At 42.4% G+C, this 19266-nt stretch overlaps 2 protein-coding genes across 2 annotated transcripts in view; one reads left to right on the forward strand and one right to left on the reverse strand.

Annotated features, from left to right (window-relative positions):
* Positions 1 to 5915: 5915 nt before the first annotated feature.
* On the reverse strand, positions 5916 to 9764 carry ATP5IF1 (ATP synthase inhibitory factor subunit 1). Its single transcript, XM_031962465.1, has 3 exons — positions 9568 to 9764; positions 9374 to 9480; positions 5916 to 6202 (listed from the first exon to the last, which is right to left on the reverse strand). The coding sequence occupies exons 1-3, from the start codon at positions 9664 to 9666 to the stop codon at positions 6064 to 6066; spliced, it is 345 nt and encodes a 114-aa protein (XP_031818325.1). The 5' UTR covers positions 9667 to 9764; the 3' UTR covers positions 5916 to 6063.
* An 8135-nt stretch (positions 9765 to 17899) lies between these two features.
* The window catches only part of DNAJC8 (DnaJ heat shock protein family (Hsp40) member C8), a 30202-nt gene continuing 28835 nt past the window's right edge, over positions 17900 to 19266 (forward strand). The window contains exon 1 of the mRNA XM_023499895.2: positions 17900 to 18157. Coding sequence (XP_023355663.1) covers positions 18083 to 18157 — 75 coding nt within the window. The 5' untranslated portion in view covers positions 17900 to 18082. The remainder of the gene's footprint in view (positions 18158 to 19266) is intronic.

Here is a 19266-nt window from a genome sequence, read left to right on the forward strand (position 1 = left end):
AAAGTCGGGTGAGGGGATAGGTGGGGAAAATTCAAGGGGTTAGGTTAGGCTGGTGACTGATGCTCTCATCAATCAATGTGGTGCCAAACTGGACAGGTTTTTGTTGTCAAGTGGGAAATTATCTAACATGGCTAACTGGCCCCCTAACTGACAATACAATGATCTCAGTTTTAATAGCTACTTGTTAGGTTTTTTTTAATTGTGTCCGACTCTTTGTGGCTCCATTTAGGGTTTTCTTGACAGAGCTATTAAAGTGGTTTGCCATTTCCTTTTTCAATTTGTTTACAGAGAAGAAAACTGAGCCAAATAGTATTAAGGGACTTAGCCTGGATCTACAGATATTAAGTGTCTGAGGTTGAATTTGAATTCAAGTTTTCCTGACTCCATACCCAGTACTCTTATCAATTGTGCTACCTAGCTTCCCCTTAATAGCTATAATCTTAAAATTCTCTGTGTGTGTGTGTGTGGGGGGGTTTGAAAAAACATTTTAATCATCCTGACATTGAAAGAAAGAAAGTAAACTAGATTTGAAAACGCCTTAAGCATTTTGGTTCTGCCACTTAGAATTGTGTGAATTGAGGCAAGTCACTTATTCACTCTGGTTGTTTCTTTCTCTGTAAAACTGAGATAATTGCATTAACACACAGGGATGTTCTGAGAAACAAAGCAAAACATTTTATGACTTACAGTTAATTCTAATTCTATATTTACAATGTCAGGAGAAATCAATAAAATTGTTGGGTGTGTTGGATGGACTCTCTATGGCTGACTTATAGGAGGATAGGTATAACAGGGAAGGGGAAAATCAATTCTCCAAATTTATGAAATTAGCTCTACTTCAGTATGTTCAAAAGTATTTCCTAGTCCCAGGCCTCAAATTTCTTCCACTTGTAACTCTTTTCATCCAAGAAATTTTTATATAACCCACTTATACAGGCATATAAAACAGATATACAAATCAAATACTCACAATAAATGCTAATTTTATGACCTCCACATTCAGTTACAAGACCCTGTATGGAGTACTGACCCAGTTTTAGAAGCTTTGACCTACTCCACTCCCTTCATTTTCCAACTCCAGGCACTGAAGCCTTTTCCAAGGTTATACAGCAGGTTGGAGGTGAGATTGGCTTGGAAGACAGGTCTTTTAATTCCCAGACCTAGGTGCTTCTCATTATCAAGAAACAGCCTGAAGTAGTCAGTCTATGTGGCAATGAAAAGTAGTAGAGTGAACTTCAGAACATGGTAATTTGGCACAAAGTCAATGGAACTAAGTGCCCATACTGGCTTTTTTGGTAGGCAGGTGTCAGTGGACACAGTGAGGGGGTTGGCATCATAAGTTCAAGTCTGGCCTCAACTCTGGCTATGTGGCTCTGGACACAGTCTGCCTCAGTTGCTGAAGATGGCAAATCACTCTAGTAACTTGACCAAGAAAAACCCAAATGGGGTCAAGGAGAGTTTGAGATGATTAGAATGACTGAATACAAACAACTGGTGTTTTAATAAGGTAGCAGAAAACACTGGCCTCTTCTCTTATAGGCACTGCATGAAGGAACAAATCCCTGGTACCTCTTCTGGGTACCAGTTGCTTCCTCTATCCTAACATTCCCTTCCTTATTCTACCTTACTCTTCTAGCTTGGGGCCTTCAGGTCCTAGCACTGGCAGGATTATTCACCTGGGGATCATTTACACCTGTTTTCACTTACAATAATTTTTGAGCTTTAACAAGGCTGGGACTGATTTTGACAAGATAGGAAAAAAATGGCAAAGGAAATGAAACAGAGGAAAGGGAGAATTGAATTGAACAGAACAGAATCACTCTTTAAGTGATTCTACCTATTTTGCCAATTGTCTTACTATGATTCATTATGGCATACCTCATAAACTGGACTATTCACCTTTCATAAAGTCAGTTTGTCAATTAGCATTTATCAAGTGCCTACCTGTGCCAGATATTGTTCTAAGTGTTGGGTAGACAAAGAAATGCAAACAATAAATACAATTCTAAAAGTACAGTCAAATGGCAGAAACAGCTTGTAAACAATTATGTATAAAGTATATACAAGATGAAGTGAGAGTAGTCTCAGAAGGAAGGAACTTAGATTAAAGAGGACTGGAAAAGTCTTCTTGAAAAGGGAGGAAGGACTTTAGCTGAGACTTGAACAATGCCAGAGATGTAGGTGGAAAGGTTTCTAGGCATGGGAGATAGTGACAATCCTTAGGGTAAGGAGATGGGTGAACCACAAGGTGGCCAGTGTCACTGGATTATAAGGCATATGGCTGGGGGTGGTAATAAATGGTGAGAAAGTATGAGACTAGGATGTAGGAATTAGGTTACAAAGAGCTTTAAAGGCCAAATGAAAGGGGAAGGGTTACTGAATAAGAGGGTGAGTCAGAACTGCACTTGAAAGATGGCTGACAATAGAACAGACGATGGCTTGAAGTGTGAAGAGAGAGCAACCAGTAATGATGAGAGCCTGCACTAACTACAGTGATGACTGTCAGAGAAGGGGACATATGTCAGATATTTTACAAAGGCAGAACTTCTTAAAAAGTTCTTTAAAAGACCTTTAACAACAGATTAGATGAGGGCTCTGTCTGTGTGTGTGAAAATGACTCCAGGAAGAGAATTTGGAACCTGGATGACAGAGAATTAGGAAGTTAGAAGAGAGTTCAGAGGATAAGAAAATTAGTTCAACTTTGGATATAATGTTTACTTAATATCCAGTTCAAGATGTCCAGTAGGCTATTAGAGATGTGTCAGGGAAGCTTAGGGCTGTACAAGTAGAACTGATATTTGTCAGCACAGAAAGTCACCAAGGGAAATAATCTAGTTGGAGAAAAGGGCCCAAGACAAAGTCTTGGGGGACACTGACAGAAAGCATGACTTGGATGAAGATGCATAGGAGATAGAAGAGAAGTATCAGGATAGTTACAGCATAAAAACCCGGAATATAACATTAAGGAGCAAAGGATGAATGATATCAGTGACTATAGTGGTCAGGAAGGATAAACATTGGCAATTAAGAAATCATTACTGACTTTGGGGAAAAGTTTTGATTGAATACTGAGGAAGAAATACTACAAAGAGGAGAGGAAAGGACCTAGGCCATCTCAATAAGGGAGATATGGTATAATAGAGCATGTTACTGAAGATTTTTGGAGAATGGAGGGAGACATGGGCCTGTTTGTATACAGTGGAAAAGCAGTCAGTACGACAGAGATACTGAATAATTGGAGAAGTAGAGTTTATAAAGGGTGTGATCTACTAAAAACTAGATGGGATGCGATCACTCAAACATGTAGAATTTTTTTTTTTTTTTGAGATATTTTAGAAGAAAATGGGAGGAATGATCTATGAATGGCTTCAACAGTAAAAGGAGTCAAGGTTCTCAGCTCAGAGGGGAAATTCTGGAAGTCAAGATTTGAAAAGCCATTGTGGGAGTGGGATAGTGGTAATTAGGGGGATGTAAAAAGATTGCCTTGTCCTGTGAGGGCCCCGAAGCCCAGATTATGTAACATAAATTTGTAATGAAACCAGCCAGTATCAGTTTCACGATTTTCTCCAGCTTTATTCAGTAAATAGGAGTGAAGGCAGCAGATGGTGTAAGTAATCCAAGTTAGGGTTTGGCAGGGCAATGTCTTATACAGCATAAAAAGAGGCAAGGAATTTAAGAGGACAATGTAGACAACTACTTCATAAAGAGTCGAAGGGGCAAAAGAGAGGGGAAACAATGCAAAGTCAATAGTTGGAGAACTGAGGTGGTAGATTACTTGGGGATCAATGAAGATGAAAAACAGGTAAGAAAGAGGGAAAAGTTGAATGACAACAGGAAAATGTGATCAGTTAAGATAATTAAGAGTTCATAAATATGCATGTGGAACACATTAGTAAGATCAAGGGTATGATCATTTTCTATGTGTGGCTATCGTGAAGCACAATAGGCTGCCATGGGAAATGAGTTACTGAATTGAGAAGTTAAGGTTAATTTATTGGAATAGCCTATGTATACTGGAGCCCTCTAGTTTAAGGGCAAATACCTTGACTGATCGATTTGAAAACTACTAAATCATTCTTAACGGTTTGTGGTAAGATTGTTGACTTGGTTAAACTTTTAATATCCAATGACACAAAAGAACCTTGTTTGTACTAGAAACAAGTCAGGTGACTTAAGTGTTTGAAGTAATTTTGGGGTATTCTAATGATTTGCCTAAAAGATAAATCATTCCATCATATTTTTACTGCCCATCAATTAGAAAACAGAATTTTTCTACTCCATGTCCTACTTTCCCTTCTTCAGGAGTTACTAAAATTGAGATTGTAGAGGACTGGGCAATTAAAGATTTAGAGAACTTATAGTATGATTTGAGAAATGGGCCAAAAAAGAAAAATCCTTTTTCCTTAGCTAAATTACTTGAAAAAAAGCTTGTCTCTGCACTTTCCCTTTCTCAGACACTCTGAAAAATCAAATGATTTCTCAGTTGTAAATATGGTCTTTTCTTGGTCCCCTTTGATCTGGCTCTGCCTAGTTTCTTCTCTTAAATCCATCTGTTCCCTCTTAGTTCCCCTTTGTTAGTTCATTACCCATGTCATATTCACTGACTTTGGTTGTATCCCAGAGTTTTATCCTGGGCCTTTTCTCTTTTGGTGAGCTCATCTGTTCCCATGGGTTCTATTATCTCTATTTGGATTTTTCCCAGCTCTATCTTGTTTCCTAAACTACTATAGTTGCAGATCATCAGGCATCTTAAAATGAATGTTCCATAAACTCAAACTTGTCTTTGGATTTCTGAATTACCATCATCCTTCTAGTCACCTAGATTTTCAATGTTTCTTAGTTACATTCCTCAATTTGTATCTTGTAATTTCTACTTCCACATTATAGGCTTCAGCCCCCCCCTTTACCCACTGTATGGTCCAATTAATACTATACATCGAAGATAAGGACATTTCAAACTCTTATGTTTTACAGGTATCTCAAAACATGTTTAAGACATTACCATTTCCCTAACCCATCCCTCTTCTAAATTGCTGGAGGACACCACACCCTCACAATCATCTTAGTGGTATCTATCCTTGCATCTCCTGCCTGGTCAACTTCCAAGTGTTTTTCCGGGTTTTGTCTCGTTTCTGTGCACTCTAAGGTAACCTAGTGATTGCTAGTGATTTTCCTAAAGGATAGCTTTGACCACATAGCAACTCTCTTCAATAAACTTGTGTCTCCTACTAGGATCAAATATAATCTGCATAACCTTCTTCCATAACTTCTGTAGTCTTTAGTTTGGGTTTTAGCCCAGGCTATACTGGCCCACCTTCTCTGCTCCTTATAAAAATCCATTTTATCTCCATTTTATCACTAGCAGTACCTCATACTTGACATTCTTCTTCCTCATCTCTACCTCCTGGAATTCTTACTTTTAAAGGAAAATAGATCAGAAACCAGCCACTTCCCAAAACTGTCATATTAATTTTGCATATATTTTATAAGTGCCAAACTAAGCACATGTCAGACACCATGCTAAAAGCTAAGCATACTAAAAAAAAAAAAGGGGGGGGCAAAAAACAGTACCTAGTCAAAAGGACTTTATAGTCCTTATAGGCGGAAAACATGAAGACAAGATAAGTTGGAGCTAATCTGTTAGAATTAAAGCTTGAGGGCAGAGACCTTTAAAACTTTTTATCATCAACACTTAGCACTGTGCCAAGACACACAGTAGGTGTTGCGTATTATTGCTCATTGCCTGAGTGAGCACACTTACCTTAATAGTCAATTCAAAAAGGAACGGTGGATTAAAGAATTTAGATAGGCAGTGATTATCAGCACCACAGATAATTAATTCTCATCAAACCACCTAAAAGTATTTACTACTAGAGTAGCTGATCTTTCTTTGTGGCATAAGAAGGCACCTAGAAGAAATCAGTAATTATAGTTTATTACCATTTAATTGCAGTACACAGCAAAAGTATATCAAGCTAGGGAGTGTCACATTGGGCACACAAGTAGTGGACAATGATTGAATATATAGACCAAGGCTGACCACTGAACAAGAAGAAAATCAGCTTAATCATCTTTCAGCTTTTTCATCTGGTTCTTATGACGCTCAATTTCTTTCTGCAGGCGTTGTATCTCCTTCTCGTGGTGCATAATTTCCTCCTGATGGTGTTTCCTCAGGGAAGCCAGTTGTTCTTTGCTCTTCTCTCTACAAGGACACATCACCTCCATGTTTGACCCACAGTCTCCACCCCAGATTGCCTCAAGCACTTACACAGCAGAAGCAAGTCTGTCCCTTTTCTTGGATCTTTCTGGAGACTATTCTATTTGAAAAATCTCTCCAAACTCTACAATACTATGGTTCTCGGGTGCAGCGTTAAACACACACAGCAGGATTGCTATAGTTTTGGCTTGCTTTACCCTGTGATTTGGAGGACTCAAGAAATGTCTCAAGCATTTTCCTTACCCTGGTGTCCCTTAAGGATCATTGATGGCAGTGAAGTAATTCCTCCACCTATATAAGTCACAGTCTCTCCATGTCTTAAGAGATGGTCTTCATGACAAGCCCTCCAAGATCTTACAAAGATGGCCATCACTTGATGGCCAATTTTCTTTTTTTTTCTAGCCAAAAATTTTTATTACCGTTCTATAAAATAAGACATTTTTTTATTCCTCCCTCCAAAAAAATCACAAAGTTTTGTATTTATACAATACATATCTAAATTACTATATATACATATGTATATGTATATGTGTGTTCAATACCTACAAATTCATATAATTTCTTTCCCCATAATTAGTGACTTGAGGTTTATTTTTAAGAATTAATTTGCCAGTATTTTATTTCATTAAATATTGGTATTAGACCTTAGCATTTATTCAGCAGATCACAGATTTCTCTACCGATAAAGGTGGAGGAGACAGGTCATCGAAAATAAGACTGGCTACACTAAATCTGCAACAGTTTTGGTTCATTTTACTTAACTGTTGATTAAATAAAACAGTCCTCTGCCCTTGGACCACATAAACCAGATATACAGCATATTTTATGGAAGGAACCAGACTGAATCTTGGTAAACAAATTGATGGCCAATTTTCAGTGAATGAAGTAAGTTACAGGCAGTCTGTCATGAAGTACAACCTTTAAATACTTTCCTATTTGGTTTGACCTATCCAAATTTAAGCACTGCTGGAATAGCATTCAAGAACTCATCTCCTTATCATGACATAGAAGAGGATTATATTAACACATGGGGCATCTTTTAAAATTCTACCATGAAAGTTTCATTCTTTACACAGACTTTTATTAAGAGAGCAATAGGCCCAAGAGTGACATATCATTAAATCTTAGTGTAAGTAAGTTTTGATGTAAAGAGTCTTTTAGAGGGGTAAAAGAGGAGGGATCACTGTAGAGTGAATAAAATAGCAACCAAAAAACACTTTAAAGTGAGATTAAGAGGACTAGATCCAAGGAAGAGCAAACTCAAAAAATGGTACAATCAGAGCTTGTGTCATTAGAATCACTGGAGCACCCTGATAATCAGTTATCAGAGGACTTTAGTGGGAGTTATACACATATAAAAGATATACAACCTTCACAGGCCTATGAGAAAGGAATTCTCATTAATTTTCATTTTTTTGATTTTTGATCAGTTGGTTTTTTGGCTAAAACCTGACTTTAATGAGCCCTAGATCCTGGAGTGGTTTGCCATTTCTTTCTCCAGTTTATTTTACAGATGAGGAAATTGAGTCAAACAGGATTGTGACCAGCCACTCTATTAGTCAATGTCTGAGACTGGATTTGGGTTGAGAAAAATGAGCCTTCTAATTCCAGGCATAACATACTGTGCCACTTAGCTGTCTCACCTAAGCCTCAGGATATGGAAATGTAGACCCTACTTGGACAGAAAACATTTGTACACCTCAGTTTTGGGTGGGTTTTTTTTAGGGAGGTAAAATGGAGGTTCAGAAACTGGGATCACTATTCTAGGAACTCCAGGTAAGGAGATTCTCTCTACCAATGTATAGCGGTAACTGTCCTGCAATTTATAGTGTTAGAGCAGGGATTCTTGACCTTTTTTTGTCATGAATCCCCTTAGCAAATTGGTAAAGCCTTTGAATACCTTCTCAGAATATTTTTAAATGTATGAGTTTAAAAAAAGAAACCGATTTAGTCATTAAAATATTTAAAAAGCACGCTCATGAACCGTAAATTGAAGAATCACTTCACATAGAATTGCTAGGGTCACATACAGGTAGTTTATATCAGGGCACTCTGAGGGTAGCTCCCTATCCATTATGTCGCAAAGCTCCAGGTAAACTTCTAAAATTGTACCACTGTCTACTAGAGACTTTAAAGCTTTAATAAATTAACCCAAGAAATGTAGTTTATCACAAATAAATGCCTGCATGGCTATAGTTAAAGAACTTGGAAGTCTAACTCAACAGTGAGAAGGTATGGTGGAACACAGCTAAAAGTAAGCCCAGGAACAGATTCACTTCCCTTCGTTTGGGAAGAAAAGCTATGCAAGTGAGCTAGTTTAGCTTTGACCTGTAACCTACGGGGGCCTTGTTAGCAATATACGGGATTGGTCGGGCCCCCTCTCCATTTCTGAGAGGGCCTGCTTGAGAAGTCGTGTTTCGGGGCCTGAAGCGTTATCTTTACCTAACTTATGGGGCAGTAGCAGACAGGGTGTGTTAGAAGCTAGCCAAAAGGGCCGTGGCGGAGGTGAGAACCACAAAAGCTACAGACTAAAATCATTTGTTCAGCCCTCTTAGTTAAGGATTAATTAGTCTAGAGGTGATTTATTCAAGGTCACACGCGTAGGAAGCAGCAGGACCAGGATTCGAAAGCTACTCTTGGGGTTCTACCTCACTGTCCTTTCAAGCTCACCAAACTGCTCCCCAAATTGAATCCATGGGCTTCCCAAGCTAGAGAGGGGCATCATGGAGACCTGCAAAATGGGCTTGCCGCGAGAACCGGGAGGCCCCCTACCTTGACAGCCCCGCCCTCCCCGGAGGCTCAGCCTCTGCACGGGCGGGGCCGAGGGAGTGGAGGCCAAAGTCAGACCGCTAGAAAAGCTGAGTTCTCCCACCCCCATTCATCGTCACCCCTGCAAGGCCATTACTTTGTATTCCCTGGCCTGAGAAGGGTTACCAATTCCACCGAGGGCAGCTCTGGCCTTCAGATCAGGCTCTTCTTTCAGGTCTGGGCCTCACGAGGAGCTCCCCTCCCCCCTTCCAGGGGCGAATTAAAAAGATGCGATACAAGAGGGCCCCCGGGCTACTGGCTGGGCTGGGGGATCCAGGGGGGGTCTGGGGGTGGCAGGTCGCCCCGGCGGGAGGGGGAGGGGGAGGGGGGTCTGGGATCTGCCCTCACCGGAAGTACCGGTCCTCCTCGGCCTTCTCCCTCTGGCCGAAAGCCCCACCAGCCTCCCGGATGGCACCGGCACTTCGGCCCATGTCGTCACCAGCTTTGCTGCTGAACTGCGGAGACAAGAGGCGGAGAGAGAGGAGTGAGCTAGGCCGGGTCCGGCCGGCTCCAGCCGGACACCTGGGGAGAGCTCGCCATACCTGGCGGGAGTACTCCAAGTTGTAGCCTCGGGCCTGCACGGTTCTCGCGCCCCACAGGCCGAGCCCGAGTCGCGCCGCTGCCACAGACGGACACGCCATGCTCGCTATTCCAGGCAATACACCCGCCGCCCCTCTCCAAACCTGAGACCTTCAGCGAGGTCGGGCCTACGCGTTCACGTCATTCTCCGGCGCGGCCGGCGTAGCCAATACCCTGCACGGGCGTCGGAGTGCGTAGAAGAACAGCGAATCGGGATCGGGAGAGGGCGGGATCCAGGTAGGCAACAACGACTCCCAAGTGAGAGGTGGAGCCAACTTGCAGCCAATCACGAACAAGGGCCCTGCGGACAGCGCTCGGCTGGGGGGAGTTGTTGAGGAGAGAGGCGGAGACGGATGGGGAATGGAAAAACTGGGCGAGGCAGGCTGAGGCTGCACCAATCAGAACCCTGGGAGTCCTGGAGGGTGGAACTCTGGGACAAGTTGGAAGCTCGGCATCTTTTTTTTTTTTTTGGCTGAGGCAATTGGGGGTTAAGTGACTTGCCCAGGGTCACACAGCTAGGAAGTCTCTAAGATCACATTTGCACTCAGGTCCTCCGGACTTCAGAACTGATGCTCTATCCACCGCGCCACCTAGCTGTCCCACTGGGCATCTTCATAATTTAAAAATATATATTGATAACTTTTGTGTTTATATTCTCCTTATTTCCAAACATTCCTTCCCTCTCACCTCCCCCAGAGAGTCATCCTCCCTTCCTTTCTCTAGCGGATAGACAGCCGCTTCTGGAATCAGGAGTTCAAATCCAACCTCAGACAGGCACTAGCTGTATGACTGTGGACAAGTCACTTACCCCTGCTTGCTTTAATCCTCCGGGGAAGGAAATGGCAAACCATTCTAGCATCTTTGCCAAGAAAACCCTATGGACAGCATTGGCTTGCTATGGTTCAGGCAGTCACAAAGACTTGGAAATACTGAGCAAGGGGGCAGCTAGGTGGTGACGTGGATAGAGCACCAGCCCTGAAGTCAGGAGGCCCTGGGTTCAAATCTCAGATACTTAGCACTTCCTGGCTGTGTGACCCTGGGCAAGTCACTTAACCCCAAATGCCTCAGCAAAAAAAAATACTGAACAACCCCTCCCCCCTTCTCTTTCATCCTTTCCTTTCCTCTCTCTTTCCCTTCTTCCCTCTTCCTCCTCCCTCTCCCCAAATATACATAAAATGGACCTCCAAATCAAAGACTTGGAAAACTCCAAATTGCTTTCCAGAATGGTTATTCCAATTCAGATACTGATCAACAGAGTCATACCCATCTTTCTTCAAACTTTCCAATAGGGTTTCCATCTTTGCATAGTTGTTGTTCAGTAGTTTTTTGTTGTGCCACAGTTTCCCTAAATTGTTCTGCTTCGGTTTCCCTGAATTATCCTGCCTCCCCAATTGTTCTGCCTCAATCCCCCTGCTTGCAACCCTCCCTTTTCTGCCCGTTAGAACTGAGATAATTAGGGCTGTGGAGATCTGGCATTCCAAAAGATAAAACTCCAGATGTCCTATCTCAGATACCTAATTCGTATCTCTAAGTCCCAGACTTCCTAATTCTAGTTGGACACCTCCTAAATCCTCCCAATTTGTTAGAATTTATGGTCCTACCCCGAACCGGTCAGAAGCAGATTGATAGTCCCTGCCTGGACATTCCCACTCACCAGAGTTTGGACTCCATCTCCCCACCCCCTTTGTTTACCCGACCTTAAAGCCATATATATATTTCATGTGAAACACATTCGCTGCTGGATTCTTGGAGATGATAGTCTCATCAGCCCTGGGATCAAAAATGGATTCTTTTGGTCCCAGTAAATCTCTCCTTCTCAAAAATCCAAATAAAACATGAAAAAACTTTCTAATCTCTATCTTGCCTTAGTTTCTCCGGCATTACATTTTCAGCAATTTGGGATTTCTGGGCAAAGACTCCAGAGTAATTTGCCATATTCTTTTCCAGAGGATTGTGTGGCAGGTTTATGCAGGTAACAAGAGTCTGAGATCAGATTTGAACCCAGGAAGACACTGACTCCAGGCCTGGTACTTTTATCCACTGTGCCACCTGGCAACCCTATTTCCATCTTTGATCATGGTCAATTTCTTGGTTGTGAGATTAAACTTCAGATCAGTTGATTTGCATTTCCCTTTTTATTAGAGATTTTTAAAGAATCTTTCATTTGTTTATTAATAATTTGGAACCACTTTTTGAAAAACTGTTTGATTATATCCTTTAACCAAATAACCATTGGGAAATGATTCATGATTTATATATATATATATATATATATATATATATATATATATATATACACACACCCTTGATATCAGGTTTTTGTTAGAGGCAATTTGTACTGGATAGGATATGAAGTTTTAAATTATTCCTTTAGATACTTACTAGCTGTGTAACCCTTTGCAAGTCACTTAACTGCCTTAGTTCCTATTTTTTATGAAATGAAGGACTGGATTAGATGGCCTTTAATATCTCTTTGAGCTCTAGATTTATGTTTGTCAGTGCAAAGATGTTTATACAAATTGACAGGAAAGCTGCCAAATTCTTAATTGAATCAAACCCCACCCTCAACTTATCTTTAAAAAAATGATTAAGCACTTTTCTGGGCAAGATATCTTCTTGGCAGTAGAGATACAAAGGTGAAAAATAAACCAGTCTGAACCTCCAAGGAGCTTTTATATATATATATATATATATATATATATATATATATATATATATATATATATATACACATAAATATATCTCCTCCCTCCCCGAGGCTATTGGGGTTAAGTGACTTGCCCAGGGTCACACAGCTAGGACATAAGTGTCTGAGGCCAGATTTGAACTCCAGATTTCAGGGCGGGTGCTCTATCTACTGTGCTGCCTATTTGCCCCCAGCTAATATTTTTTTTGAGGAGAAATAACTGTAAATATATAGAGAACATATCCAGAATTTAAAAAAGGATTGTTCAGGGAAGCTAGGATCAGAAAAATAATTTCATTTAGGAAATAGAACTTGAGCTAATTATTAAAGGAAATAAGGGAATACCAGTTAATAAACTTTGCTTTGATCTATATTCTGGATATATCGACCAACTAATATGTGACTGTGAGAGATGGATTATAAAGAAAGCTGAAGCTTACATAATTGATGTTTTCCAAAAGAAGAAGGAAACTACAGAGGATAAGAAGGCTAAAGAGAGTCATGGAAGCAATGAACATGAGTTAGGACAGACTGGGAGACAGTGATGATAGGAGGGCCTGATATTCTATGATCCAAAGGATCATGAAGAGTCAGACAGAACAAATGAAGAACGATTTGCTCTGTTCACCCTGCATTAGTTCACACAAGTTTTTCCAGGGTTTTTGAAACCATATCCTTCATCATTTCTTACAGTACACTAGTAATCCATCACAGTATACCACAACTTGTTCAACCATTCCCCAATTAATAGGCACCTCCGTGTTTCCAATTCTTTGCAACCATTTGTTGCAGGTATGGATTATTTATTTGCCTGTTGATCTCTGAGATATGGAATTAGTAGCAGCATTGATGGGTCAAAGGCGTAATAGCTTTTTGGACATGGTACTGATGGGGTGAATAGACTATGTTCCTGTTAGGAATCTAATATCTGAGGTGGAGGTGAGAAGGTAGAATATTTTAGACATAGGGGATTGCCAATGAAAATGCCCAAAGTAGGGAGACCGAATGTCTTATTTTAGGAAATCCAAATATGCCAGTGTCACGGAGTTGAAGAGTTATGTGGGAAGAGGAGGGTGTGAGGTACAAGAAGTTTAGAAAATTGTCAGAGAGCAGGGGGAAGGAGACAGAATACATTTTATAGAATACATTATTTTATACATTATTTTTACAGAATATATTTTATCTTTTTATTCTCAATGCCTCCTATGGGACCATCTTGTGCACTTTAGGGATTATTTTTTTGGTTCCAAACCTGTAACTTTGTCCACGCAGCAAACTTTTTGTGAAGAAGCTACATCACACAAATTTGTAGCCATTCTCCTTTTTCAGTCTTCTAGAGTTGCAGGTAGATGTGGAGGTAGTGGCACTGACAGGGCAAATGATTTGTCTAGAATTGATGCGGGAAAGATTCCTATCTGATTCCCCCCTTCCCCCCCAAATTAATGTAATTACCCTTTAACTCACAAATCCTGGTCCCTTTGTATTGCAATAGAAGATCCTGACCTGTCCCAGCCCCCATCTAGATCTGAGCCAATTTTTAGGCTACACTCAAAGGCCCCTCCAGCTAAATCTCCCATTATAAAAGGGCCACACTGGGACCCCCTTTTTGCAGAGATTCCAAACATGCTAGCCATGTCAGGACTCTCTGTCCATTGGACTCTCTGTCCATTGGACCCTCTGTCCGGTGCCCTCCTTATCTCTTCCTTTGCCTATTTCCTTAACAATGCTTTAACCTTGCTGCCAAACCCAATAATAAACCTCTTTTATCAATCTAGCTTTTGGACCGATAAATGCCTTTATTGGGGACTTGTGCCACTCCTAGATCTCATTTACCTCTGTATCCTTGCGCCGAATCCAAGGGGGTTGCAGCTCTGTTTGATTCCCTGTACCCCAAACCTGCCACTAGACCTCAACTAAACCCTAATTTCATTTAGGTACCCCAAATCTAGACCTCATCGGTCAAGCCAGTGCCAGAGATGGGGCTCACTCAGCCCAGATCTTCTGGTCTCCCACACCGTTTTTCAACTACTATATTAGGTTTGGTTAAGTGCAACACTTCAGTTTCAATAACAATAATTATCAAACCAAATTCTTACTGTATATAGAGCCCAGAACCTGGGAAGTAGAGATGCAAAGTTTAGATAAATAAGAGTCCCTTGTGGAATTTACAGTATAATAGTCAACAAGACATTATCATTTATCAAGCTCCTACTGTGTTCCATGCACTTTATCCCCACTAAGTGCTGAGAATAAAGGTAAAAGACAATTTCTGCTCCCTAGAAGCTCCCAATTTAATAGAGGAGACAGCATGCATAGGTACATTTATAAACCAAGTGTAGACAGAATAGACTGGAGCTAATCTCAGAGGGAAAGCATTAGCTTTAAGGGGAGATTTTGCAAAATGTGAGATTTGAAGCTGGAATTTGAAGAAAACCAGGATATAGATATAAGGGAGAACACTGCAAGCATGGGGATAGCAGGAAAATCCCTGGGGCAGAGGGATGGAGTGGTTTGACCAGCACAGAGGCTATCACAGAGTATTTGGAAGGGAGGAAGGTGTAAGAAGACTGGAAAAGCAGGAAGGGAACAGGTTACAAAGGACTTTAAAAGCCAAATAGAGGATTTTATATTTGATCCTGGACATACTAGGGAACTATTGGACTTAACTGAATGTGTGGAAATGGACTGGGGATGAAATGGTCAGACCTGTTACTGATCACTGACAGATAAATAGAAGATGGAATGTAGTGGGGAGATACCTGAGGCAGGAAGACCAAATGAATAAATATAGTAAGATATAAAATAAGATATAGTAAGATGAATATTACATGAGAGTAATATTTCTTATGACTATATAAAATAATACTTTCTCACAGTAGTATTTTTCATTTAAATTTAATATTATTTATTTTTTCCTCAATTATAGGTAACTTTTTTTTTCTTCAAATTTTGGGCTCCAAATTCTTGATGTCTCTTTGAGGCCTTCACTTCCATTTTTCCAATTCTAATTTTGAGTTAATTATTTTTTTCAGTTGGCTTTTTTTCCTCCTTTTGCATTTGATCAATTGAACTGGGGCTGTTTTCTTCACTGGATTTTTTTTCCATTTCACCAATTCCATTTTTTGCGGAGCTGTTCTCCTTTTTCATTTCAGCAATTCTATTTCTTAAGGCGCTGTTCTCTTTTTTCATTTCATCAATTCTATTTTTTAAGGCGTTGTTCTCTTTTTTCATTTCACCAATTTTATTTTTCAAGGCGTTGTTCTCTTTTTCCATTTCATCAATTTTATTCTTCAGGGAGTTGTTTTCTTTTTCCATTTCATCAATTTTATTTTTAAAGAAGTAGTTTTCTTCAATATATTTTTTCTCCATCTCACCAAATGTATTTCTTAAGATGTTGCTTTCTTCGGACAATTTCTGTGTCTTCTTTTTCAAAGCTCTCATTTCCTTTCCCCATTTTTTTTCTAACTCTCTTTTAAGGTCCTTTTTGAATTCTTCCAAGAAAGCCTTTTGAGATGGAGACCAACTCATATTACCCTTTGAGGCATCATCTGGAGGCGTTTTGCCTTTAGAGTCTTCGGGGCTTGAGGTGGGCTGTTCCCCGGCCCCATTACAGCTCTCTGGGGCTGGAGCACTTATAGCTTTTTTGCTCATTCTTAAAGGTTGAGGTCTGCTCCTAAGGCACAGAGATTATCCCGAGCTTCCTCCCTGGGCTGCTGCTGCAGGCTTCTTCTCCAAACTGAGTGGGCGTGACCAAGTCCTGCCCGATATACTGCGGCTCGGTTAGGGGGCTCCCTATTTGCTTTTCTGCAGCAGTTGAGCAGGTCTCAGTGCTAGTCTGCAAACCCACTTGCTTTTGAAGGAGGGCAGACTAGCGAACGCTGCGGTATTTTGGCTAGGAGCCTCCCACTAGATTCCCCGCAGGCTAGGCCTACTGCCCTGGGCCTCTCTGCGCCACAGCTGGGCTGGCCTGCAGCACCCCCCCTTGCCCGATCGAGACAGACCTTTCCTGAAGTCCTTCCAGGATATCTTCCGCGGGAGGTTTGTCACACTCCGAATATTTGTGGGTTCTGTCGCTCCAAAATCCGTTCAGAAGCTTGATGCAGGGCTGATTTTGAGGGGAGCTGGGAAGAGCTCAGCAAAGTGCCATCGGCTCTCCTCCACTCTCCGCCATCTTAGCTCCGCCCCCCAGTCCCTCTCTCTTCTCCCTCCCTTACTGAGAAGGCAAGCAATGTGACCTAGATTAAAGATCCCTGCAACACACATTTCCATCTGAGTGTAATTCCTGCTGTGAAAGAAAAAAAAAAAAGAAAAAAGAAAGAAAAAGTATGCTCCCAACCTGCACTCAGGCTGTTAATTCTTTCCTTGGAGACGGATGGCACACAATAATATATTTTTTAAAATGTTAAATGAGATCAATGGAAAAACTGAGAGGATGCGACAAGGCTTCAGAAACATTCACGTTCCTTTTGCTACCCCAAACCTAGCCTCGGGCCTTGAACATGGCACTTAAATGTGAGTCAGACAGTGATAATAAAGTCTGACTTTTATACGGCAATTAAAATGTTGCCAACCTTTATATCTCATTTGAGTTTCGCAATCACTTTATGAGGTAAGTGTTGCTGAGCTGTGTTTCACTCTGTGACTCCGCTTGGGGTTTTCTTGGCAAAGCTACTGGAGTGATCTGCAATCTTCTTTTCCAGCTCGTTTTACAGATGAGGAAATTGAGGCAGAACTAAATGATTTGTCCCCACAGAGGCTAGAGCTGATGTGTCTCCTGACTTCGGCCTGGCTACTATATTCGTTATGCTACCTAGCTGCTTTTTAATTATTATTTTAATTGTTAATATTAATTATTAATATTAATCAATAATTATTAATATTAATTATTATTCACTCATTAATTATTAATATTTATTATTAGTTATTAATATGTATTATGCATACTCATTACAGGTATTTTTCCTACGACAGGTGGGTTAAGTTCAGGACAGGACGGGTTAGCTGACTTATCCAGGGTTACTTAGTTACTAAAAGTCTGACGCTGGCATTCCTCCCCGGGCCTTCCAGACTTCATCATAGTATCACTTCCTCTCTTGGAGACAACGACAGCCAGCATTTCTGGAACACTTTAAGATTCGCAAAGCACTCTCACGTTCTCAGTCGTTCCTCCCCATAACTTACTAATGATTGCGGTAGTCAGACCCCACAGCTGGCATTTCCGCAGCTTTGCACAGCTCTACAATTATTGCATTAGATTCTCACAACCTGGGAACTTTGCAAATGCTACCTCACAGCCCCGGGAGGGAGGCACTACGATTCCCCGCCCCCCCCCCCCCCCCCCCCCCAGCCGCAATTGGACCTCAGGCGCCCGGAGGCTAACGGGCCAGCGAGATGACACGCCCCTGGATGAGTGACGCTGTCACTCATCGGGTCGCGGCGCTGCGTACACGGGGACAGAGACAGACGTATATGGGGGGAGGGGGTGTGCACGCGGCCACCGCTAAGGATACAAATAAAGGACGGACTGTGATGTTTTTGTTACTGTCAGGTCCATTCAACTCCTGGCCAGCCTCGTCCAGCGAGAGCTCTGCAGGGAGATTCGGTTCCGTCTTATCAGCCCCCGCTGGAGCCCTGCTTGTGTTTTGAGAAATAGAAATACTCGCAGGGTGTACTGGCCCTTTAAGAGGACGCCGCGGAACGCCGGGGGGCGGAGCCTCAATCGACGCCAAGCCGCTGTCACGTGTGTCGACGTCTGCGGCTTCGGGGGTCACGTGGTGGCTAGGTTGGGGAAAATGGCGGCTTCGGGGGAAAGTGGGGCTTCCGGCGGCGGTAGCACCGAAGAGGCGTTTATGACCTTCTACAGCGAGGTGAGTTAGAAAGCGGCCCCGGAAGCGGCGACGACTGCGCCCGGAGCTAGGCCCGTGGCGGCCGTGGCGGCCGTGGCGGCCCCGGCTTTCCAGCGAGGGTCCGAGGCCCGGTGAGGGTGCGCTGGCTGTGCCGGGCCTGGTGTCGCCGCCTCCTTCCCGGGCCTTGGGCCCGCCCTCCCCGGCTTCCCCCTCCCCCAAGGCTCTCTTCCTGGCTTGCCCCTCCCTCGTGGGTACCCCCTTTCCGCTTCCATCCCCTTCCCGGGCTTCCCTCCCGCTCTTGTCGTCCCCTTCATGCTCTCCGCCTACTTTTGTGCCTTTGGTTTCTGCGCCCCCCCACCCCTTTCTCCCGGTGTGCTTTCCCGCCTCCTGTTGACTCTCTCCTTCCCCTCGTCTCCCGCTTCTCTCGCCCTCCTGTTGCCCTTCTTTTCGTGCTGCTTCCCTTTCCTTCTCCCTGTCCCCCCCTCCCCCTCGCTCCCCTCTTGTGTTGCTTCCGGGAGCAGCTTCTACCTTAGGAGTCCCTCGCCCTGCTCGGGATCTCGGAGCTCTTCCCTCTGAGAGCAGAGGCCAAGAGCAGTGCCGCAGGTGGAGGCCCCGGGGTTTTCCACAGGTCCTGTCTAGCATTCGAATTCCCCTTGTTTTGACAGAGGGAGTAACAACAGCAGACATTCCTGAAGAGCTTTTGTCAGTGAAATCTGAAGGCCCGTCCTTTAGGAAAATGCCGGTTTCTTGAAGGCAAGGACTGTCTCCGTCTTGTCTATTTTCCCCCTTTAGCAATGTGCCTGGCTTGTGGTAAGGCTTCTTATTGGTTCGTCTCATTGGATCCTCAGGTGCTTTGAATTTTCTAGATGAGGAAACTTTTTTTTTTTTTTAATAACTTTTTTATTGACAGAACCCATGCCGGGGTAATTTTTTACATTATCCCTTGCACTCACTTCTGTTCCAATTTTTCCCCTCCCTCCCTCCGCCCTCTCCCCAAAGATGGCAAGCAGTCCTATACATGTTAAATAGGTTACAGCAGATCTTGGATACAATATATGTGTGCAGAACCAGTTCTCTTGTTGCTCAGGGAGAACTGGATTCAGAAGGTATAAATAACCCGGGAAGGAAAA

This window comes from Sarcophilus harrisii, chromosome 3 (genome assembly GCF_902635505.1).
Source record: "Sarcophilus harrisii chromosome 3, mSarHar1.11, whole genome shotgun sequence".
Taxonomy (NCBI): domain Eukaryota; kingdom Metazoa; phylum Chordata; class Mammalia; order Dasyuromorphia; family Dasyuridae; genus Sarcophilus; species Sarcophilus harrisii.